Source organism: Mustelus asterias, unplaced genomic scaffold, assembly GCF_964213995.1.
Source record: "Mustelus asterias unplaced genomic scaffold, sMusAst1.hap1.1 HAP1_SCAFFOLD_44, whole genome shotgun sequence".
Taxonomy (NCBI): domain Eukaryota; kingdom Metazoa; phylum Chordata; class Chondrichthyes; order Carcharhiniformes; family Triakidae; genus Mustelus; species Mustelus asterias.
This window is the reverse complement of record NW_027590121.1, coordinates 1,270,155-1,294,840: the sequence shown is the minus strand read 5'-3', so window position 1 is coordinate 1,294,840 and position 24,686 is coordinate 1,270,155. Positions and strand designations below refer to the sequence as shown.

Sequence of the window (24,686 nt, the reverse complement as noted above, 5' to 3'; positions counted from 1 at the left end):
TCTTTTCTTTTAATTTTAAATGGAACCTTAATATCTGCTTAGTACACAGGCCAATTCATCACAAATTCAGAGGAATGTATTTTTAAAAATTAATTAATCTCAATTGCACAAGATAGTTTTCTATTATGTCTTTGATTGACAATGGCGCCGTTAATTCCCAGGTGCCCCTGCAGGTGTCAAAGTGTCCTGTTCATTCCACAGCAGCCTATTGCGCAGGTGCAGTGCTGTATCTGGAGCATGCGTACTGCCACTTTGCTCGGAGCCCTGCGAGGGCGGCGGACGTTTTTTTCAGCGGGTGAGAGTCAGTGTGGCGGGGGGAGGAATGGAGTCGGGGTGGGGAGGGAGCGGAGGCTTCACAAATACCCGCTCCAGGTCGCAAGGCCCGAATAAGACCATGCGGGTTCCTGGTTTGCAGCTCCCCGGTTTTCGGCCGCCATCTTGTTCCAGCGGGGAAGGAGAGCGCATGCTCTCGGGCTGGTCATAATGGGCGTGGTTTCAGGGGGCTGGTTCAGAACCACGATCTTCAGAGGGACAATACGTTGCAGGGCGCATGCGCAACTATCCAAGACCATCGGAACAAGAACATCAGAATTCGGAACGGGAGCCAGTCATTCGGCCCATCGAGCCTGCTGCATCATTCAATAAGATCATGTCTACTTTGGAGAGGCTGGATAGACTGGGACTTTTTTTCTCTGGAGCATAGGAGACTGAGGGGTGACCTTATAGAGGTCTATAAAATACTGAGGGGCACAGATCAGCTCGATAGTAAATATATTTTCCCAAAGGTAGGTTTAAGGTGAGAGGGGAGAGATACAAAAGTGTCCAGAGGTGCAATTTGTTCACACAGAGGGTCATAGAGTCAGAGAGGTTTACAGCATGGAAACAGGCCCTTCGGCCCAACTTGTCCATGCCGCACATTTGTAAAAATCCCAATTGCCCGCATTTGGCCCATATCCCTCTCTACCCATCATACCCATGTAACTATCGAAATGCTTTTAAAAGACAAAATTGAACACGCCTCGACTCCTACCTCTGGCAGCTTGTTCCAGACACTCACCACCCTCTGTGTGAAAACATTGCCCCTCTGGACACTTTGTATCTCTCCCCTCTCAATTTAAACCTATGCCCTCTAATTTTAGACTCCCCTACCTTTGGGAAAAGATATTGACTATCCAGCTGATCTATGCCCCTCATTATTTTATAGACCTCTCCAAGATCACCCCTCAGCTTCCTACGCTCCAGAGAAAAAAGTCCCAGTCTATCCAACCTCTCCTTATAACTCAATCCATCAAGTCTCAGTAGCATCCTAGTAAATCTTTGCTGCACTCGTTTTAGTTTAATAATATCCTTTCTATAATAGGGTGACCAGAATTGCACACAGTATTCCAAGTGTGGTTTTCCCAATGTTTTGTACAACTTCAACAAGACATTCCAACACCTGTATTCAATGTTCTGACCGATGAAACCAAGTATGCCGAATGCTTTCTTCACCACTCTGTCCACCTGTGGCTCCACTTTCAAGGAGCTATGAACATGTACCCCTAGATCTCTTTGTTCTGTAACTCTCCCCAACACCCTACCATTAACTAAATAAGTCCTGCCCTGGTTCAATCTACCAAAATGCATCACCTCGCATTTGTCTAAATTAAACTCCATCTGCCATTCGTCAGCCCACTGGCCCAATTGATCAAGATCCCGTTGCAATTAGATAGGGTGGTGAGTATTTGGAACAAGCTGCCAGAGGTAGTAGTAGAGGCGGGTACAATTTAGTCTTTTAAATAGCATTTAGATAGTTACATGGGTATAGAGGGATATGGACCAAATGTGGGCAATTGGGATGAGCTTAAGGGTTTAAAAAAAAAGGGCAGCATGGACAAGTTGGGCCGAAGGGTCGTTTTCCATGCTGCAAATCTCTATGAATCTATGACGTTGCTACCCCCACCCCGTCCATACCCATGACTTTCTTGTGGATCAGAATCATAGAATAGAATCCTAGAATCCCTACAGTGCAGAAGGAGGCCATTCAGCCCATCGAGTCTGCACCGACCACAATCCCACCCAGGCCCTACCCCCACATATTTTACCCGCTAATCCCTCTAACCTACGCATCCCAGGACTCTAAGGGGCAATTTTTTTAACCTGGCCAATCAACCTAACCCGCACATCTTTGGACTGTGGGAGGAAACCGGAGCACCCGGAGGAAACCCACGCAGACACGAGGAGAATGTGCAAACTCCACACAGACAGTGACCCGAGCCGGGAATCGAACCCAGGACCCTGGAGCTGTGAAGCAGCAGTGCTAACCACTGTGCTACCGTGCCGCCCAGAACCTCAGCTTTGAATATATTCAATGACCTGCCTCCAATCCTCACTGGTGAAGACAGAGTTCCAAAGATCAATAGCCCATTGAGAGAAAAGATCTCTCTTCATCTTAATCTTAAATCCTTTATTTTTACTTGATTCCCACACCAAAGGAAACATCCTCAGCATCTACATTGTCAAGCACCTTATATCATATGAATCATAGAATCCCAACAGTGCAGAAGGAGGCCATTCGGCCCATCAAGTTTGTACCAACCACAATCCCACCCAGCCCCATCCCCACAACCCCCTGCATTTACCCTGCTAACCCCCCTGACACTTGGGTCAATTTAGCATGGTTCATCCACCTAATCCATACATCTTTGGACTGTGGGAGGAAACTGGAGCACCCTGAGGAAACTCACAGACAAGGGGAAAATGTGCAAACTCCACACAGACAGTGACCCAACGCTGGAATTGAACTTGGGATCCTGGTGCTGTGAGGCAGCAGTGCGAACCATTATGCCACCCTGAAATTCCCAGATGCTTCAATAAGTTTACTTCTCAGTCTTCTTAACTCCAAAGAGTACAGGCCCCAGCTGCTCAACCTGGAAGATAAAACTCCTCATTTCAGGAATCAACCAACTGGATCTTCTCTGAACTGCCTCCACTGCAATTTTGTCCCACTAAAGTAATTCTGTGCAAGCAATAGGAGAGAATGTTTTGAATTTCTGTTCTGGACAAATGCTGATGGACTTTGGAAACTCCTTTTACAGGGGATTAGAAGGGGAGGATTTACTCACAGCAAACTCCGACCAAAAGAAATGTTTGTCTGTCCTGAATTTCTAACCTTGAATTACACCGATAACTTTCCTCATTTACAGGGACAAGATTTGAAGATTGCAACATTTTCCCCAGACACCAATCTCTCTCAGATCTTTGCAGACGTAGACTCCAGCGGATTTAAAACGTTGAAAACAGTGAAATTGTTTTGGGGTGAGTGTGAGTGAGCATTAATTTAAATTTAGAGCATGCTCTGATTCCATGGATCTCAGGCTATTGTGACTCGTTTACCATGGATGGGGAGGCAATGGTGCAGTGACAGTGTCATTGGATTAGTAATACAGGGATCCAGGGCAATGCACTGTGAACCCTGGGTTTGAATCTGACAGTGGCAAATGTTGAAATTTGAATTCAACTGATTGTCCACCAAAGAGAGAGGCAAGGACACTGCACCATGGAGAAACCATGGAAATGTGGGGCCTGTGGGAAGAGATACAGATACCCATCAGAACTGGAAGTTCATTGGCGCAGTCACACTGGAGAGAGGCCATTCACCTGCTCTCAATGTGGGAAGGGATTCAGTCAGTTATCCGAGCTGCGGACACACCAGCGAGTTCACACTGGGGAGAGGCCGTTCACCTGCTCTCAGTGTGGGAAGGGATTCACTCATTCATCCAACCTGCGGGCACACCAGCGAGTTCACACTGGGGAGAGACCATTCACCTGCTCTCAGTGTGGGAAGGGATTCACTCATTCATCCAACCTGCGGGCACACCAGCGAGTTCACACTGGGGAGAGGCCGTTCACCTGCTCTCAGTGTGGGAAGGGATTCAGTGAATCTTCCCGCATGAGGAGACACCAGCGAGTTCACACTGGGGAGAGACCATTCACCTGCTCTCAGTGTGGGAAGGGATTCACTCAATTATCCCACCTGCGGACACACCAGCGAGTTCACACTGGGGAGAAGCCTTTAACATGCTCTCAGTGTGGGAAGGGATTCAGTCAGTTGTCCACCCTGCAGACACACCAGCGAGTTCACACTGGGGAGAGACCATTCACCTGCTCTCAGTGTGGGAAGGGATTCAGTCAGTTGTCCAACCTGCGGAAGCACCAGCGAGTTCACACTGGGGAGAGGCCGTTCCCCTGCTCTCAGTGTGGGAAGGGATTCATAGTTTCATCCCAGCTGCTGAAACACCAACAAGTTCATGAGTGATTCGAGGGGTTGGATTCTGCTGTTATTGTTTCTGCTCTCAATTACATCCAGGACTGCATTTTGTTCATTCTCACAGTTGGTCAATGGGGAGGGTCGGAGGGTTTCTTTCTGCTGGACTGGCCGGTCTCATGACTTTGTCTCCAGTGGGCTGATGCTCTTTGAGTCTTGTTGCAAATACATGGTTTCAAATTTCACAAGGATCACCGAGTGACAGGGTGTTAGGAAGTTCAGAGATAATTAGTAAGGATTTCTGTTTGGAACCCCCCCAGATGCCCATCCAATTTCCTTTGAAATTGTTTATTATCTCTACTTCCACCACCCTCGTCGGCAGCGAGTTCCAGGTCATCACCATTCGCTGCATCAAATTATTCTTCCTCACATCCCCCCCTGTATCTCTGACTCAAAACTTTAAATCTGTGTCCCCCTCGTCCTTGTCCCATCAGCCAATGGGAACAGCTTTTCTTTGTCCACCTTATCTAAACCTATCAGAATCTTGTCAGGAATGTGTAGCTGGAAATCCCTCCCTAACAGCACTGTGGGTGTACTTACACCTCAGGCATTGTAGCAGTTCAGGAAGGCACCCTTGGGGTTGATCGTGGCCGAGGCAGCTACATACAGCCACATATTCTGTTATAATTGAAGGACTGCAGATTGAATGTGAGGCATTATGGGACTGGACTATCTTAACCACATTCCTGTGACTGCTCAATTTCTGCAATCACGGACCATTAAAGCTGCTTAGCAAAACTCCGAAAGAGGACCTTGTGAGAATATTTACACAGAATGAGTGAGGATTAAACTTATTCCATAAGTTTGGGCAGCATGGTCGCACAGTGGTTAGCACTGCTGCCTCACAGCGCCAGGGACCTGGGTTCGATTCCTGGCTTGGGTCACTGTCTGTGTGGAGTTTGCACATTCTCCCCGTGTCCCCGTTTCCTCCGAGTGCCCCGGTTTCCTCCCAAAGCCCAAAGATGTGCGGGTTAGGTGGATTGGCCTCGGGAGTCAGGGGGACTAGCTAGGACAAATGCATGGGCGATAGGGCCTGTGTGTGAATGTGGTCGGTGCAGACTCGATGGGCCAAATGGCCTCCTTCTGCACAATAGGATTCTATGAATCTATGAATAACCAGCTGATATTCAGTGGCTGAGATATCCGAATCTGTAAAAAGGGGGTCTGACCAATCAACAAACGGTGGTAAGTAGATTAAGAAGCATTCTCAGGCATTGCTTAAATTATTTTATCATACATTTGTGATAAGAACTGTGAAGGTCTTGTGACCCGGTAGTCGGTGAAGTGACGGTACACTCCAAGTAGCACTGGACTGAAAAGTGGATCTCTAAGAGTGGATTCTAATGGTTATAATCCAACCCAAGCATGGCCAGTGAAAAATCCAGAGCTCGAGTGAGCACCAGACAGATTTCTTACCTGTCTTTTGGAAACTAAGAACAAGAAACTTATCGATAAAATGATTTGAGAATAGAGCCAACATTTTTAGTCTGGATGACACTTCATAGGAGCTCTCATGAAGGGTCATCCAGACTTGAAACGTTGGCTCTATTCTCTCCCTACAGATGCTGTCAGATCTGCTGGGATTTTCCAGCATTTTCTGTTTTTGTTTTACTTTTATAATCAATGATTTGGTCTGATTGGAATCCCCACGATCCTCCCGCAAAACAGAGAGAAAGTGGTGACAAAAGGAGAAAAAGGATAAGGATGATAAAGTCTGGGTTCTCATTCTCCGAGCCCATGTAGAATTAACAAAATGAGTGATCCAGTTTATAAAGAATAGAAATTACCCATCCCTAACAAAAAACTGATCAAATTAAAATAGGTTGAGAACATGACAAAAAAATTAATAGATGACGTTTAAAATCAAGTTTCTTTTGTTGTTAGAGAGGGGATTTTTCACAGTAACTTCATTGCAGTGTCAATGTAAGCTTACTTGAGATTAATTATAAACTTTAAGTTTTTTAAAGTTATTTTGTTTGAGGGGTTCAGAATAGGCTATTGAAACAGGATGGACTGACTTAGACTAACGTAGAATAAGGATCACAATGTGCCTTATTTATATTATACAAAGGTACTGTCTGCATGGAGACACATATAACCACTGGTAGAGAATTTAAACATGTATTTCAGATATAAATATGTACTTTTTGTACTAAAATGTATACCTTGGCCAAACTGCAGACTGCCCTAGAGCATAATGGGATAAAAGCTGAGTGAGACAGGCCACATTCTGTCAGAAGAGTGAAGCCACAGAGCACAGTTTTTATCAGTATGAGTTATAAAAGTAAACGCTTCCCAGACACTAGAATGAATGGAATTATTCATTTTTTAGTGATAAGGGATGGCTCAGCAGACAGTGGAAAGGAACTTTTGAACCCTATAACCTATGTAATAGAAGTTGCTGAGAGTCAGTTAGAAAGCACCCTATGGACCTATGTAAGTGAAAGTTGCAAAGTAACAGTGGGCAGGAACTTTCAGATTCTACAGACCAATGAATTTCCATTCTTCCAGAAGATAGGATGTTATTGGCCAAGGTAAATATTGTACACGAACACGATTGGAGCATCCAGTTAGGATGACAGAGTGGGCGGGTGAAATGAACTTTCAAAATAGTATAACTAAAGGGCCAATGTATTGTAACTTTAGAAAGGAGTTGGACTGCCCAGCTGCCTTTCTCAATAAGTAATGCCTTTAACCAGTATACTGTCTTTTGCAAATCTTTGTATTAACTGGGTTCAGCTCAATACTTAGCCTCCGAGAAAAACCCCCATCATATGTAAAGTGAAGTAATTGTGGGCCAAGTTTTTTCTGCTCACTCCCGACCCCTTTAGGTTCTGTAGAAAAGTTAACCCTTTCAGCAGACAGTTCATTTCTTTGTAAATCACCTGGAAACTCATGTGTCTATTTTAGTTTTTGATTGAGGATTTATGGGAACCAGTTAAATGTGGAAATTTTAAGCGGAGCCTGGAGGAATTTGGAAGAACTGTGAGGATTTTATCGTGTTGTCACCTCAACCCCAGATAAAGAACAAAGATTTTGCAGCTGGCAACATGTTTGGGATTTTAAATCAACAAAGGCTTGATGTTTCCTATAAAATCAGGCCTTGGAAGTTGGCTAAAAAAAAGTTTAAGTTGTAATGAAGGGGAATGAAGGATCTTGTATCTTATTTTAATCAAGGAGTTGTGAGCTTAGACCATAAGACATTGGAGCAGAAATAGGCCACTCAGCCCATCGAGTCTTCTCCGCTATTCAATCATGGCTGATATTTTTCTCATCCCCATTCTCCTGCCTTTTCCCCATAACCCCTGATCCCCTTATTAATCAAGAACCTATCTATCTCTGTCGTATAGACACTCAATGAACTGACCTTCACAGCCTTCTGCGGCAAAGAGTTCCAAAGATTCACCACTCTCTGACTGAAGAAATTCCTCCTCATCTCTGTTTTAAAGGATCATCCCTTTAGCCTCAGGTTGTGCCCTCTGGTTCTAGTTTTTCCTACTAAGTTTCAATAAGATCCCAACTCATCCTTCTAAACTCCAATGAGTACAGACCCAGAGTCCTCAACCATTCTTCATACGACAAGCTCTTCATTCCAGAGATCATTCTTGTGAAGTTCCTCCAGACCCTTTCCAAGAGCAGCATATCCTTCCTTAGATGTGGGGCTCAAAACTGCTCACAATACTCCAAATGGGGTCTGACCAGAGCCTTATACAGTCTAAGAAGTACATTGTTGCTCTTGTATTCTAACCCTCTTGACATGAATGCTAACATTGCATCTGCCTTCCGAACTGCCAACTAAACCTGCACGTTAACTTTAAGAGAATCTTGAACAATGACTCCCAAGTCCCTTTGTGCTTCTGATTGCCGAAGCATTTCCCCATTTAGAAAATAGTCTATGCCTCCATTCCTCCTCCCCAAGTGCTTAATCTCACACTTTTCCACATTGTATTCCATCTGCCACTTCTTTGCCACTTCATGTTGTTTTGTTTCTTAAAGACTTGATTAGTTGTAAGTATTCGCATTCCAACCATTATTCATGTAAATTGAGTTTGTGTCTTTATATGCTCTGTTTGTGAACAGAATTCCCACTCACCTGAAGAAGGGGCTTGCAGCTCCGAAAGCTTGTGTGGCTTTTGCTACCAAATAAACCTGTTGGACTTTAACCTGGTGTTGTTAAACTTCTTACTGTGTTAACCTATCTAACCCACACAGCTTGGGAGACAAAGAGGGAATTCAACATTGCAAATCCACTGAACCTGGGCATCTTTGGTCTGTGGGTGGAAACTGGAGCACCCGGAGGAAGCCCACGCAGACACAGGGAGAACATGCGAACTCCACACAGACATTCACCCAAGGCTGGAATTAAATGGGTCCCTGGCGCTGTGAGGCAGCAGTGCTAACCACTGTGCCACCATGTCACCCTATAGTTGAGGCCAAAACATTGTCTGATTTCAAGAAGATATGAGATATACTCTTGGGGCTAACGGGATCAAGGGATATGGGAGGCAGGCGGGTGGGGGTGGTGGGGGGGGGGGGGGGGCGGCTGGAATCAGGAAATTGAATTTGATGATCAGCCATGATCAAGGTGAATGGTGGAACTGGCTCAAAGGGCCGAATGGCCTACTCCTGCTTCTAGTTTCTATGTATCTCTCCACTGGGCCAGCATTCCATCCAGTGGCACAGTGGTTAGCACTGCTGCCTCAAAAAAGCAAATACAACAATGGCTTTGGCATCTGCTACAATGTGACTGACAGTTTGACAACGGAGCCAAGGGCATCAGGAGTAAAAGATACCCTGGGAGGTGGAGAAGAATGTGACGGAGATTACGAGTGGGTCCTTGATAGGTTTTCTAAAGAGATTCAGAAAGGAAATAGTGAGTTGGAAAAAGTCCAGAATAAATTAATTTCCAGTTACATTGGAAACCTGTTGCCTCACAGCTGAGTACAAAATATAAAGTGTTCAGGGAACTGGTGGATAAGCTGCAGAATGGAGCTGATTGCTGGCAGGAGAGCACGTCTGACCTGGACAATCAGTTACATTGGGAACAGGGGGCAGATGATAGGGTGAGTGGAGCTCAGAAAAATCTACTGCTGTTCGGCCAAACTCTGGAACAAGATATTGATTTACAGTCAGAAAATATCAGATCAAGTGAAGAGTTAGAAAATGCCATGGGGACTTTGAGGATGTTAATTCAGCCACAAAGAGACACCTCCCTGAAGCAGACCACTCCCCGTGTTTAGCTAAAATCAAACAACCTGAGACACAAATCAGTCACCAGCGAGCAGATGTAGTTGTTTTCTCCAAAAGAAAATCACTGAAAGCACTCCCCCCTCTCCTCTGCCTCTCCTGTGTGATAAGGGAATGCAGGTGTGTGAGGTTAGCCATGACCTTTGCACCGTCATGATCCACAACGCTTACTCCAAGTTGGTTTGCCCAGTTGAAGGAATACCGTACATTTGAGTCATAATTGTTGAGGCAGGGCGTTGTTTGAAAGCATCATCGATTCGAAGAATTAGTTTGGAAAGGGAATAAAAATTAATTTAATTTGAACAGCCGTGAGTTTCTGTTTGAAATAAATTCAGACTGTGCTAAAATGTGAAAGGAATGTATTTGGGTTTGAAATTAACTTGTTCAAGGTTAGAATTGTGAAGGACAATTTGCTCCCAAAACACAAAGATAAGGCTGCAGTTTGGCAGCAAACCAGTTCCAACTTTCCAAAACATTTGAGTTAAAATTGTTGAGATTCAGTTAACAACACATTTCACAAAGTATTTCTTTCAACTTTGATTAAGTAGCAAATATTGAAAATTGAAATTGGTGTTCAAAAAAGGAGAGATAAAAGAGATGAAATTTGAACAAAATTGAAGAAAATAACATGAGAGAAGTTTTTTAAATTATGTAAGTTGATGGAATTGCCAAGTTTCCTCTGCCCACTCCCCGCCTCTCTCGGTTCCACAGAGAAGTTAACCCTTTCAGCAGACAGCTGATTTTTATAAATCTCCACACAGCCTTTGTTTTTTAATGTAACCTGTGATTGGACACATTAACTCACTGGGATCTTGGCCAGATGTGGAGATGCCGGCGTTGGACTGGGGTAAACACAGTAAGAAGTTTAACAACACCAGGTTAAAGTCCAACAGGTTTATTTGGTAGCAAAAGCCACACAAGCTTTCGAGGCTCTGAGCCCCTTCTTCAGGTGAGTGGGAATTCTGTTCACAAACAGAACTTATAAGACACAGACTCAATTTACATGAATAATGGTTGGAATGCGAATACTTACAACTAATCCAGTCTTTAAGAAACAAAACAATGGGAGTGGAGAGAGCATCAAGACAGGCTAAAAAGATGTGTATTGTCTCCAGACAAGACAGCCAGTGAAACTCTGCAGGTCCACGCAACTGTGGGAGTTACAAATAGTGTGACATAAATTCTGATTCTAGGATCGCATGATAAAGACTCAGGAGGAAAAAAGCAGAAATATTTATGTGAAATAGTGTGACATAAACCCAATATCCCGGTTGAGGCCGTCCTTGTGTGTGCGGAACCTGGCTATCAGTTTCTGCTCCGCGACTCTGCGCTGTCGTGTGTCGCGAAGGCCGCCTTGGAGAACGCTTACCCGAATATCAGAGGCCGAATGCCCGTGACCGCTGAAGTGCTCCCCAACAGGAAGAGAACAGTCTTGCCTGGTGATTGTCGAGCGGTGTTCATTCATCCGTAAACGCTGCAAGAAAGGATGTCCCGAGGCATGGTACATTGGGGAAACTATGCAGACGCTGCGACAACGGATGAATGAACACCGCTCGACAATCACCAGGCAAGACTGTTCTCTTCCTGTTGGGGAGCACTTCAGCGGTCACGGGCATTCGGCCTCTGATATTCGGGTAAGCGTTCTCCAAGGCGGCCTTCGCGACACACGACAGCGCAGAGTCGCGGAGCAGAAACTGATAGCCAGGTTCCGCACACACAAGGACGGCCTCAACCGGGATATTGGGTTTATGTCACACTATTTCACATAAATATTTCTGCTTTTTTCCTCCTGAGTCTTTATCATGCGATCCTAGAATCAGAATTTATGTCACACTATTTGTAACTCCCACAGTTGCGTGGACCTGCAGAGTTTCACTGGCTGTCTTGTCTGGAGACAATACACATCTTTTTAGCCTGTCTTGATGCTCTCTCCACTCCCATTGTTTTGTTTCTTAAAGACTGGATTAGTTGTAAGTATTCGCATTCCAACCATTATTCATGTAAATTGAGTCTGTGTCTTATAAGTTCTGTTTGTGAACAGAATTCCCACTCACCTGAAGAAGGGGCTCAGAGCCTCGAAAGCTTGTGTGGCTTTTGCTACCAAATAAACCTGTTGGACTTTAACCTGGTGTTGTTAAACTTCTTACTATCTTGGCCAGAGCCAGATGGATTGTTTATGGGGTTTTTTTAAACAGGTGATGACGGTTTCACTCACAAACAATCCGAGTGAAGGCAGCAGTTTTGAGAATTAAAGCAGAGAATAAAAGACTTTACTTTTCAGAAAGCCAACAAGCCTGCTTTTGAGATTGGAATTGATAAATATCTGATGTGAGTTGCTATTTCAAGCATTTAAAATGGAAATTACCTGGTGTTTAAGGGAAAGAACAAAGTTGATAATGCCTGGAATCAAACAGAAATGTTTGGTTTCTGTTAAAAGATATTCTGAGAATATTTAATGATTTATTTAACTCTAAAGATTCTCGAGAACTCCTGACAGTGTAGTTTAAAGGAATCCACACATTTGGGTGTTTATGAAGATTTGAGTGAAAGGGAAGTCGAGATGAGATGAATGAGGTGACAGTTTTCTCTTGGAGATACTTGTTTCTTTGTCTATGAATTATTTGAGAGAACTGAATTTGATAATCTGGCCACCATCTGAGACATTATTCCCAGAAATCCTCAATTTTAAACTAAAATAGACACATGAGTTTCCGGGCAGTCACAGGAATATGGTCAAGATAGTCCAGTCCCACAATGCCTCACATTCAATCTGCAGTTCTTCAATTATAACACAATATGTGGCTGTATGTAGCTGCCTTGGCCATGGTCAACCCCAAGGGTGCCTTCTTGAACTGCTGCAATGCCTGAGGTGTACGTACACCCACAGTGCTGTTAGGGAGGGACTTCCAGTTACTGAGAGAGACAAGAGATGAAATTGCTGGGCCTCTAACAGAAATCTTTGTTTCTTCATTGGACACAGGTGAGGTCCCAGAGGATGGGAGAATAGCAAATGTGGTCCCGTTATTTAAGAAGGGTAGCAAGGATAACCCGGGTAATCATAGGCCAGTGAGCTTGACGTCCGTGGTAGGGAAATTGTTGGAGAAGATTCTTAGAGATAGGATCTGTACACATTTAGAACTGAATAATCTCATTAGCAATAGACAACATGGTTTTGTGCGAGGGAGGTCATGCCTCACAAATTTGGTTGAGTTTTTTGAGGCGGTGACAAAAATGACTGACGAGGGAAGGGCCGTGGATGTCGTCTACATGGATTTTAGTAAAGCATTTGACAAGGTCCCTCATGGCAGGCTGGTGCAAAAGGTTAAATCTCACGGGATCAAAGGTGAGCTCGCTAGATGGGTACAGAACTGGTTTGGCCATAGAAGACAGAGGGTAGCAGCGGAGGGGTCTTTTTCTGATTGGAGGTCTGTGACTAGTGGTGTTCCGCAGGGCTCTGTATTGGGACCTCTGCTGTTTGTGATATATATAAATGATTTGGAAGAAGATGTAGCAAGTCTGATTAGTAAGTTTGCGGACGACACAATGATTGCTGGAGTTGTGGATTGTGATGAACATTGTCAGAGAATACAGCAGGACATAGATAGGCTGGAAAATTGGGCGGAGAAATGGCAGATGGAATTTAATCCAGATAAATGCGAAGTGATGCATTTTGGTAGATCTAATGCAGGGGGGAGCTATACAATAAATGGCAGAACCATCAGGAGTATAGACACGCAGAAGGATCTGGATGTGCAAGTCCACAGAACCTTAAAGGTGGCAACACAGGTGGAAAGGGTGGTGAAGAAGGCATATGGCATGCTTGCTTTTATTGGACGGGGCATAGAGTATAAAAGTTGGGGTCTGATGGTGCAGATGTATAGAACGTTGGTTCGGCCGCATTTGGAATACTGCGTCCAGTTCTGGTCGCCACACTACCAGAAGGACGTGGAGGCTTTGGAGAGAGTGCAGAAAAGGTTTACCAGGATGTTGCCTGGTATGGAGGGTATTAGCTATGAGGAGAGATTGAGTAAACTAGGGTTGTTCTCCCTGGAAAAACAGAGGGGGAGGGGCGGCCTAATAGAAGTTTATAAAATTATGAAGGGCATAGATAGGGTGAACAGTTGGAAGCTTTTTCCCAGGTCAGAAACGACAAACAGAAGGGGTCACAAGTTCAAGGTAAGGGGGGGCAAGGTTCAATACAGATATGCAGGGGACGTACTTTAATGATAACCATATGAACAGACTGGGAATAGAGGGATACAAACGGATGGTCTCGTTAGGAACACATGATCGGTGCAGGCTTGGAGGGCCGAAGGGCCTGTTCCTGTGCTGTATTGTTCTTTGTTCTTTAAAATAGACACGTGTTTCCGGGCAGTCACAGGAATATGGTCAAGATAGTCCAGTCCCACAATGCCTCACATTCAATCTGCAGTCCTTCAATTATAACAGAATATGTGGCTGTATGTAGCTGCCTTGGCCATGGTCAACCCCAACCCCAAGGGTGCCTTCTTGAACTGCTGCAATGCCTGAGGTGTACGTACACCCACAGTGCTGTTAGGAAGGGAGTTCCAGCTACATATTCCAGACTTTCACTAGACTGTAGGTGGATATCAGATTGATATATTCCATTCAACCACACCCAAGGTGAGTTATTCCAATTCCTTTATTGTCCAGGACAATATATTCACAATATCTTTAAAACAGAAATTAAACATTCCCATTTGATTTCAGACAGTAACATATTCTGTTAGTTTGTTCTTTATTGTCAATGTCAGGCTGGTGTTGTTTTCCTTGGAGCAAAGGAGGTTGAGGGGAGATTTGATAGAGGTGGACAAGGTTCTGACAGGTTTAGATAAGGTGGACAAAGAAAAGCTGTTCCCATTAGCTGATGGGACAAGGACGAGGGGGGACACAGATTTCTTGTTTTGGGTCAGAGATGCAAGGGAGGGGGAGTGGGGGGCGGCGGGGGGGGGGGGCGGTGGAGATGTGAGGAAGAATATTCTGATGCAGTGAATGGTGATGACCTGGAACTCGCTGCCTACGAGGGTGGAGGAAGTAGCGACAATAAACAATTAAAAAGGAAATTGGATGGGCATTTGGGATGTTCCAAACAGAATGAAGAACAAAGAAAATTACAGCACAGGAACAAGCCCTTTGGCCCTCCAAGCCTGGAGCAACCATGCTGCCCGTCTGAACTAAAACCCCCTACCTTTCCGGGGACCATATCCCTCTGTTCCTATGCTATTCATATATTTGTCAAGACACATCTTAAAAGTCACTGCCGTATCTGCTTCCACTACCTTCCCCGGCAACGGGTTCCAGGCACCCACCACGCTCTGTGTAAAAAACCTGCCTTGTACATCTCCTTTAAACCTTGCCCCTCGCACCTTAAACCTATGCCTCTAGTAATTGACTCTTCCACCCTGGGAAAAAGCGTCTGATTATCCACTCTGTCCATGACCCTCATAATCTTGTAGACTTCTATCAGGTCGCCCCCCTCAACCTCCGTTGTTCCAGTGAGAACAAACCAAGTTTCTCCAACCTCTCCTCATAGCTAATGCTACCAGGCAACATCCTGGTAAATATTTTCCATACCCTCTCCAAAGCCCCCACTTCCTTCTGGTAGTGTGGTGACCAGAAATGTACACTAGATTCCAAGTGCGGTCTAACTAAGGTTCTATAAAGCTGCAACATGACTTACCAATTTTTAAACTCAATGCCCCGGCCGAAGAAGGCAAGCATGCCGTATGCCTTCTTGATTATCTTCTCCACCTCATTGCCACTTTCAATAACCTGTGCACCTGTACACCCAGATCCCTCTGCCTATGAATACTCTGAAGGGTTCTCCATTGACTGTATATTTCCCATCTGTATTAGACCTTCCAAAATGCATTACCTCACATTTGTCCGGATTAAACTTCATCTGCCATCTCTCTGCCCAAGTCTCCAACTGCCCTATATCCTGCTGTATCCTCTGCCGGTCCCCATCGCTATCCGCAATTCCACCAACCTTTGTGTCGTCCACAAACTTACCAATCAAACCAGTTACATTTTCCTCCAAATCATTTATATATATTACAAACAGCAAAAGTCCCAGCACTGATCCCTGAGGAATGTCACTTGTCACAGCCCTCCATTCAGAAATGTACCTTTGCACTGCCAACCTCTGTTTTCTTCTGACTAAATATCTCTAAATTTCCTAACACCCTGTCACTCTGTGATCCTTGTGACATTTGAAACCAGGTATTCACAAAAAGGTTCAAAGAGCATCAGCCCACTGGAGGCTGAGACCGGCCAGTCCAGCACAAAGAAACCCTCTGATCCTTCCCATTGACCAACTGTGAGAATGAACAAAATGCAGTCCTGGATGCAACTGAGAGCAGAAACAATAACAGCAGAATCCAACCCCTGTCATCACTCGTGAACTCGCTGGTGTCTCAGCAGCCGGGATGAAACGCTGAAACCCTTCCCACACTGAGAGCAGGTGAATGGCCTCTCCCCAGTGTGAACTGGCTGATGTGTCCGCAGGGTGGATGACCGAGTGAAGCCCTTCCCACACTGAGAGCAGGTGAATGGTTTCTCCCCTGTGTGAACTCGCTGGTGTGTCCGCAGGTCGGGTAACCGAGTGAATCCCTTCCCACACTGAGAACAGGTGAACGGCCTCTCCCCAGTGTGAACTCGCTGGTGTGTCTGCAGGCTGGATAACTGAGTGAATCCCTTCCCACACTGAGAGCAGGTGAATGGCCTCTCCCCAGTGTGAACTCGCTGGTGTGTCTGCAGGCTGGATAACTGAGTGAATCCCTTCCCACACTGAGAGCAGGTGAATGGCCTCTCCCCAGTGTGAACTCGCTGGTGTGTCCGCAGGTGGGATGACTGAATGAATCCCTTCCCACATTGAGAGCAGGTGAATGGTCTCTCCCCAGTGTGAACTCGTTGGTGTGTCCGTAAGCTGGAGAACTGATTAAATCCCTTCTCACACTGAGAGCAGATGAACAGCCTCTCCCCAGTGTGGCTGCGCCGATGAGCTTCCAGCAGACATGGGGCTCTGTATCCCTTCCCACAGTCCCCACATTTCCATGGTTTCTCCATGGTGCAGGTTTCCTTGCCTCACTCTTGGGTGGACAATCAGTTGAAACTTCGTCCCCACACAGGACAAGATTACAGTCTCTACCCGCTGTGAATGGTGTGATATTTATTCAGACTGTGTAACTGGTTAAAGCTCTTTAGTCAGTGCATTGGAACACTCTCACTCGAGTGTGGCAGTGTGTTGATGCTTTTTCACTCACACTGACATTTCAAATCTTTTCAAATCGACAGACTGGACAATCATTTCTCCTTCTGGATTCAAAGTCCGATGATATTGAGGTCCCAAGGAACACGATTCTGTCACGCCGAGACATGACGTTTGAGATTTCGGCCTGTGATTCCTCTTTCAATATCCTGAAAATGAGTTTCCAAAAGTCATCAGTGTCAGTACAGGATAGAAATTCAGAACAATTTCTATGGAACATTCTTTCCTCTCTCATTCCCCAAAAGCTGTAAATCTCCATCCCACACACTCTCTCCCCATTCTCAGCAGGTCTGGCAGCACCTGGGTGGAGAGAAAAGAACTGATGTTTCAGAGCTTTGACAAAGGGTCATTTAGACAAGAAACATCTGCTCTTTTCTCTCCTTACAGATGCTGCCAGACCTGCTGAGATTTTCCAGCATTTTCTCCCTTGGTTTCAGATTCCAGCATCCGCAGTAATTTGCTTTTATAAGGCTACAGATACCTCCTCCCAAGTAACGAGCGTGTGCCCAAGACATCACCACTTGTTTCCCTTATTTCTTTAGCCCCCATGGTGCTCTCTGCAGTAAACACAGAAGAGAAGTATTCATTAAAAATCTCACCCATCTCCTGTAGCTCCACACACAGATGGCCATACTGATTTTTAAGGGGATCTATTCTCTCTCTAGCCACCGTCTTACTCTTAATATAGCGATAGAACCTCTTGGAATTTTCTTTAATCTTACCTGCCAGATCCATATCAGACCCTCTTTTTGTCCTCCTGATTTCCCTCCTCAGTATTTTCTTACACTTTTTATAGTCAGAGTGATTCAATTGTCCCCGATTGCCTAAACCCAATGTATGCTTCCTTCTTTTACCTGACCAGAGCCTCAATGTCCCTTGTCTGCCAGAGATCCTTAAATTTACCATTCTTTCCCTGCATCTTAACAGGAATATACTGCCCCTGGACTCTTGATATCACACTTTTAAAACCTCCCATTTGCCAGTCATTCCTTTCCCTTCAAACAAACTCACCTAATCGATATCTGCTCGATCCTGCCTAATGCCCACAAAAGTGGCCCTGCTCCAGTTTAGGGCCTTGACCTGTGGACCTGTCCTATCTTTTTCCTGAACTATTTTGAAACTATTGGTGCTCCCAATAGTGCTCCCTGACTGACACTTCAGTCACTTGCTCCACCTCATTTCTTAACTGTCTAATAGAAAGTGAGTCCAGGAATTGATAATGAAAAATAAGGAGCTGGGAGATGAATTGAACAAGTATTTTGCCTCGGTGTTCACAATAGAGGATACAGTTAAAACTCAGAAACAGCTGGAAATCAGAAAACAGAAGTGTGGGATGAACTCTGAAAAAGCACAATTCCCAGGGAAGTGGTCCTCAGCAAACTGTTGGAGCTGTGGGCTGATGAGTCCTCGGGTCCTGCTGGGCTTCATTCTCGGGTCTTAACAGAGTGAGATCGTTGATGTGTTGTTCAATTTTCTAAAATTCCCCATCGGGCATTGGATAAAGGGAAACCGGTGGATGTGCTGTACTCAGATTTCCAGAAGACATTTGATGAGGTGCCACATCAAAGGTTATTGCAGCAAATAAAAGTTCATGCTGTGGGGATAACATATTGGCGTGGATAGAAGATTGGCTAACAGCAAACAGTGGGCAGAAATGGATCATTTTCTGGTTCGAGAGAGCGAGAAACCTGGACCAACCTTTCCAGAGTCTGCACCCTCACTGGATTCACTTCCTTTCACTTCAGTTGCTGCAAGTCCCCAATTTCCCCCAGAATGAGAAAAGAAATGGAAAGGGGGTTGAAGAGAAAGTGTTTTACTCACAGATGTTTGAGACAGGAGGAAGTTTGAGTCTGTCTGAAGATCAATCTTCATTCACACAAAGCCCACACTCTGATTGGCTGGAAGACCAGAGTCCTTCCGGTCCTCCAACTCTTCCCATTGGTCAACACCTCAGCATGAAGATCAGAGGGTGGGTTCTCCCCCGCACATGCGCAGCTTCCCCTCTCCCTCGCACATGTGTAGTCCTGGGCCGGGGGGAGGGAGAGCTCACTGAGCGGCTTCTCGCTCTTGCTGGAGCCGTCAGCCGGTTGCCTGGAAACCTTGGTTCAAGGAGGTGTAGGGGGAGGGGAACAATGGGTGGGGGCGGGGCTCCTGGGTCCGCGCGCCCGGGCCTGAGAACTGGAACCCGGAGACGTCACCGCGAAGCAGAGTGATTCCTATTGGCTGATTCAGGCAGGACACTATTGTGACGTCACAATGCGGAAGTTGTCCAATGAGCTTCAGAGTGAAACTCCCTCCTCTGTTCAACATCTGGGAGGAAATCAATGTTTCCCCCTTTCCATTTCTTTTCTCATTCTGGGGGAAGTTGGGGACTTGCAGCAACTGAAGGAAATGAAGTGAATTCGGTCTGTATATTCCACACATTTTTACTCCAGTAATGTAGACATTTATCTGTCTGGCATCCTGCATGGAAATTTTCAGCTCTCTGCATCCAGGGCAAGAAGCAGTGAGCATGGATCTGTCAATCACACATGAGGACGGCCTCAACCGGGATCTTGGGTTCATGTCACACTATCTGGAACCCCCACGACTTGCCTGGGCTTGCAAAATCTCACTAACTGTCCTGGCTGGATACAATACACATCTCTTTAACCTGTGCTTAACCCTCTCTCCACTCACATTGTCTGTACCTTTAAGACTTGATTACGTTTAAAGACTCGTATTCCAACCATTATCTTGTAAATTGAGTTTGTGTCTTTATATGCCCTGTTTGTGAACAGAACTCCCACTCACCTGATGAAGGGGCAGTGCTCTGAAAGCTTGTGGCTTGTGCTACCAAATAAACCTGTTGGATTTTAACCTGGTGTTGTGAGATTACTTACTGTGCTTACCCCAGTCCAACACCGGCACATCTTTGGACTGTGGAAGGAAAACCGGAACATCCGGAAGAAACCCACACAGACACGGGGAGAATGTAGAAACTCTGCACAGACAGTGACCCGAGGCTGGAATTGAACCCGGGTCCCTGGCGCTGTTAGGCAGCTGCACTAACCACTGCGCCACCGGGCCACATGTCAGTGCCATCGCCCGACTCCAGCCCAGTCTCAGCTCATCTGGAACCCTCACCCATTCCATTGTGACCTCACACCCTCACCCATTCCATTGTGACGTCACACCCTCACCCATTCCATGGTGACGTCACACCCTCACCCATTCCATTGTGACGTCACACCCTCACCCATTCCATTGTGACGTCACACCCTCAGCCATTCCATTGTGACGTCGGGGCTTCACTCTCCGATCACAATCCCTGCCGGCCTCCCACTTGCAGCCTCAATGGCGGCAGTCAGCCCGGGTCTAACACTACAAGCTGCCGCTCCATTTGGTACAAAGGGGGGGACCGGGAAGTTCATTTCCGGGGTTTGGGTTTGAACAACATGTTTACAAAGCCTCTCGACCCACCCGCCACATTTATCATTCCCCGCACGCCGCCCTCTACCTCGTATTGATCTCGCTTCCAAACTAAAACCAGCCGTCCGTCGCCATTACCCGCAGTGATGTGGAGATGCCGGCGTTGGACTGGGGTAAACACAGCAACAAGTCAAACAACACCAGGTTAAAGTCCAACAGGTTTATCTGGTTCACCCGCACTGCGCATGCTTCAGGTCCCGCCTCTCATTCATTCCGATTGGTTGGAGGACCAGCCGCTCCCATTCGGTCCTCCAGTCCCGCCCCTCATTCACTCCGATTGGTTGGAGGACCAGCCGCTCCCGTTCGGTCCCCCAGCCCCGCCCCCTCTTCCTATTGGTCCGGAGCTGCCGTCAATCAGTCCCCGGGCATTGTGATGTGGAGCATGCGCAGTGTCATTGCTGTCCTTGGCGCTTGTTTGTCCCGGAGAAGCGGAGTCAGCGTTAGGCGGTGGCTGGGAGGATTTGGAAACACTTTGTGGATCCGCAAACCCTTCAGAATCATTGTCAGCTCCCTGGTTTGCAGCTGCGGGGCTTCTCCCTCCCTCCCTCCCGGGAACAGGCCCAGGTTAACGGCCCCATCCTGGCTCAGCCACTGGAGGATGGTTCACATCAGAGGATGGGGGAGGGGGACAATAAATAAGAGGTTACACTTTGGCCTCAAATCAATGAGGACTCTGATCTCTGGGAAGGAAGGAAACCCTGGGAGGTGGGCGGGGAGGATTCACAAACACCCGCTGGAGGCCCCAACACCCCCAGTAAGACCCATTGGTTTTATTGTCAGTCTGCAGACAGGAGCTGGAGAACTGAATCCAGACAGAGGAGAGGGAGGGAGAAAACTGGGAGTGGAGGAAAGAAATGGTGAGATGGGTTTGGATTTCAGCCCAGGGAGGAGGGAGAGTGTGTGGGACGGGGATTTACTGATTTGGGGGAACAAGAAAGGAAAAAATGTTCCAGAGAAACTAGAATTGTCTGTTCAGAGTTTGTATCGTGTTCTGACAGTGATAACTTTTCTAAACTGTTTTTACAGGATATTGGAAGTGAAAGATTGGCAGACAGAAAACTCAAACCGGACATCACATCTGACAAAGTCATTCAGTTCCTTCGGAGCTGAATATCATCGGTCTTTGAATATAGAAAGAGAAATATTTGTCTGTTCTGCCTGTGGGCAAATAAATTAAACATCAGTATGACCGGAAAAGCATCGAGACAAACACACACCCGAGTGAGAGTGTTCCAGTGAACTGAATGTGGAAAGAGCTTTAACCAGTTACACAGCCTGAAAAAACATCACAGTTCACAGCAGGGTGAAACTACGTGTATGTTGTGTGTGTGGATGTGGCTTGAACTGATCATCCAACCTGGAGAAACACAAGGGCACCATGGAGAAACCGTGGAAATGTGTGGAGTGCGGGAAAGGATTCGGTTTCCCATCACAACTGGAAGTTCATCGGCGCAGTCACACTGGGGAGAGACCGTTCACCTGCTCTGTTTGTGGGAAGGGATTCACCCATTCATACAACCTTCTGACTCACCGACGGGTTCACACTGGGGAGAGGCCGTTCACCTGCCCTGTGTGTGGGAAGGGATTCACTCGCTCATCCCACATTGTGACACACCAACCTGTTCACACAGATGAGAGAATGTTTACATGTTCTGACTGTGAGAAGAGTTTTAAATGCAAAAAAGATCTGCTGGCGCACCAACGTATTCACACTGGGGAGAGACCATTCACCTGCTCTGTGTGGGAAAGGATTCATTCAGTCATCCCACCTGCAGACACATCAACTTGTTCACTCTGATAACAAACTTTTTAATTGTTCCCACTGTGCGAAGAGCTTTAAAAACAAAAAGGATCTGCTGACGCACCAATATACTCACAATGGGGAGAGGCCATTCACCTGCTGTGTGTGTGGGAAGGGATTCAGCCGTCCACCTGCCCTATTGAACCACCAGAGAATTCACACTGGGGAGAGGCCCTTCACCTGCTCAGACTGTGGGAAGGGATTCATTAATTCATCCAACCTTCTGATACACCAGCAGCTCCATACAGGGGATCGACCGTTCACCTGCTCTGAATGTGGGAAGAGATTCACCCGTTCATACAACCTTCTGACACACCAGCAGGTTCACAGTGAGGAGAGGCCATTCACTTGCTCCGTGTGTGGGAAGGGATTCACTCGTTCATCCAACCTATTGAATCACCAGCGAGTTCACACTGGGGAGAGGCCGTTCACCTGCTCCATGTGTGGGAAGGGATTCAGTCAGTCATCCAACCTGCTGACACATCAGAGAGTTCACAGTGGGGAGAGGCCATTTACCTGCTCTGTCTGTGGGAAGGGATTTTCTCATTTATCTTATCTTCTGAAACACCAGCGAGTTCACACTGGGGAGAGGCCATTCACCTGTAATGTCTGTGGAAAGGGATTTATTCAGTCATCCCACCTGCTAACACACCGGCGAGTTCACAAACGACTGCAAGGTTTGGATTCTACACTTATTGATGCTGTTAATCATATCCAGGTCTGAATCATGTTCTCTCTGACTTTTTTCTTCTGTTGAGGTTTGATATTCTGAATAAATGTGAAATAGACATTTGATTGAATCATTGTTGTAGATTTTTGTCTTTTCCATTTGAGTGTTTAACGTCACCAGGCTGGAGCTCAGAAAGGGCAATCTGAGGGAGGATCATACAGTAGGAACAGAACTTCATTCTAGACACAGTCCTTCAGGGTCTCGCTGAGAGGGTCACACAGCACTTTGGTCTTTTTCGTCACTTTTCACTGACAGCAAAGTCCCCGTGTGGGTGAATCCTGAGGTGTGTAAGAAATGTGTCCCAGTCGTTCTTTTCCATGGTTCAGAGCTCCCAGACACAGAACAGAAGCTCCTTTACAACTGTGTTTAGAGTCAGGAAGAACAACGGTGAATGCGGGAAACGTGCTGACAAAGATTGGTGTAAAACTGGGATCTATTCCTGACTGAGAGTGAAACGGCAGGTTTAGGTTTCCAGACTTAGAATGAAAAAAAGTGTAAAACATTTTAATGTGTGTGTGTCAGTCCTGGTTTATTGACCAGAAACTGGCGTCAAATAAATTGGTTGAAGTCTGCATTAAAGTAGCAGCTGGAGAAGTTCAAAGGACCCTGTTAACTGCTGGGACAATTAGACAACAATTTGATTCCCAGATAGAGAAGGAGCTGCAGTGTGTGTCCACGAATTCTCAGTTTTGTTGATGTGTGCTTCCCATACACTATCCTATTAAATAAACCTCACTCCTATCAGCCTTTAACCATTATAAACAGAACAGAGAGAAGCTGAGCAGCATCAGAGCCCTGACTGACCATTTAAGAATGAGTGATGTGTTCAGCTGAAGTTTCCTGTTGGTAGTTTTCTGGGTGATCTCCTTATTTTGATCATTCTCAGTGACCCCTGGGTGTGAACCTGCTCTCCTCTCTTTTAGACATTCACTCACTCAACATCTCCTCTCTTTCAGAAACTCAATCACTTAACATCTCTCATCTCTCTAACACTCACTGAACATCTCTCTCTCTCTCTTTCTCCAGGCATTCACTCACACGTTACCTTCCATCTCTCTTACATTCTAACCTCGCTCCTCTCTCATTCACTTAACCTCTTCCCTCTCAGATACTGTGTTCATCACTTAATGTCTCTCTATCTTTCTTTCAAACACTCACTCATTTAACCTTCCTATTTCAGATCTGCTTAAACTTATTCATTGTTTTCTCTCTCTCGTTACCTCTCTCTGAAAAGGCACAAACAAACTTCATCTCTCTTCGCTGTCTGAGAAAACATCTAATTGATGGAGATTCAATCCTCTCTGTTTCTCTCTCCCACTTCCTCTGACAGGCCCTGACTCACTTTAAATCTCCTCTTTTCTAATAACCCTCTTTGGGAAAACTCATTTGTTCTCTAATTCCTCCTCATTTCTCCCAGTGATGACCCTCAGTCCATCTCCCAATTCAGTGAATGTGTTAAAAATCCAAATAATCTCCTTTCTTTATTGTTTAAAATGGGAATGGAGATGAATGTAATGCTGAGAGCGGCAGCAATCTGTGTGGTTGTTCTTGATGCTGTCAGAGTGAGTTCACCCTCACAGGCAGGAAGACTGTTCACGGTGATAACATCAAACTGACGCCGGCTGTTTCATTCTCAGGTAACACAACTTCCTGCTTCTCTGCTGCCGGTTCAAAAACGCACATCTCACTTCTGAGCAGAAAATAAATCCAGGGACCACAATCTGGTGAGAACATCTGTCAATGCGGCCTGTATCTGTCCAGAGAGTCAGGGCAGAGTCACACAGGTCACATTGTGGTGACATTTACAAATGAGCCAGTTATTTCTGTTCAGAGTTTCCAT

General features: G+C 45.9%; 4 protein-coding genes across 4 annotated transcripts in view; 3 read left to right on the top strand and 1 right to left on the bottom strand.

Annotated features, from left to right (window-relative positions):
* LOC144483022 (uncharacterized) overlaps nt 1–24,686 on the top strand; it is a 1,062,789-nt gene that overhangs the window by 479,033 nt on the left and 559,070 nt on the right. The gene's annotated exons all lie outside the window — the stretch shown is intronic.
* The window catches only part of LOC144483058 (uncharacterized), a 231,231-nt gene that overhangs the window by 141,571 nt on the left and 64,974 nt on the right, over nt 1–24,686 (top strand). The window lies entirely within an intron of this gene.
* Nucleotides 1–24,686, top strand: part of LOC144482987 (uncharacterized) — a 73,286-nt gene that overhangs the window by 12,695 nt on the left and 35,905 nt on the right. Inside the window, exons 4-5 of the mRNA XM_078201814.1 lie at nt 3,535–4,285; nt 22,268–22,834. Coding sequence (XP_078057940.1) covers nt 3,535–4,285; nt 22,268–22,834 — 1,318 coding nt within the window. The remainder of the gene's footprint in view (nt 1–3,534; nt 4,286–22,267; nt 22,835–24,686) is intronic.
* LOC144483046 (uncharacterized) lies at nt 14,256–16,677 on the bottom strand. Its single transcript, XM_078201886.1, has one exon. It carries the CDS (start codon nt 16,640–16,642, stop codon nt 15,968–15,970), a length of 675 nt encoding a protein of 224 aa, XP_078058012.1. The 5' UTR covers nt 16,643–16,677; the 3' UTR covers nt 14,256–15,967.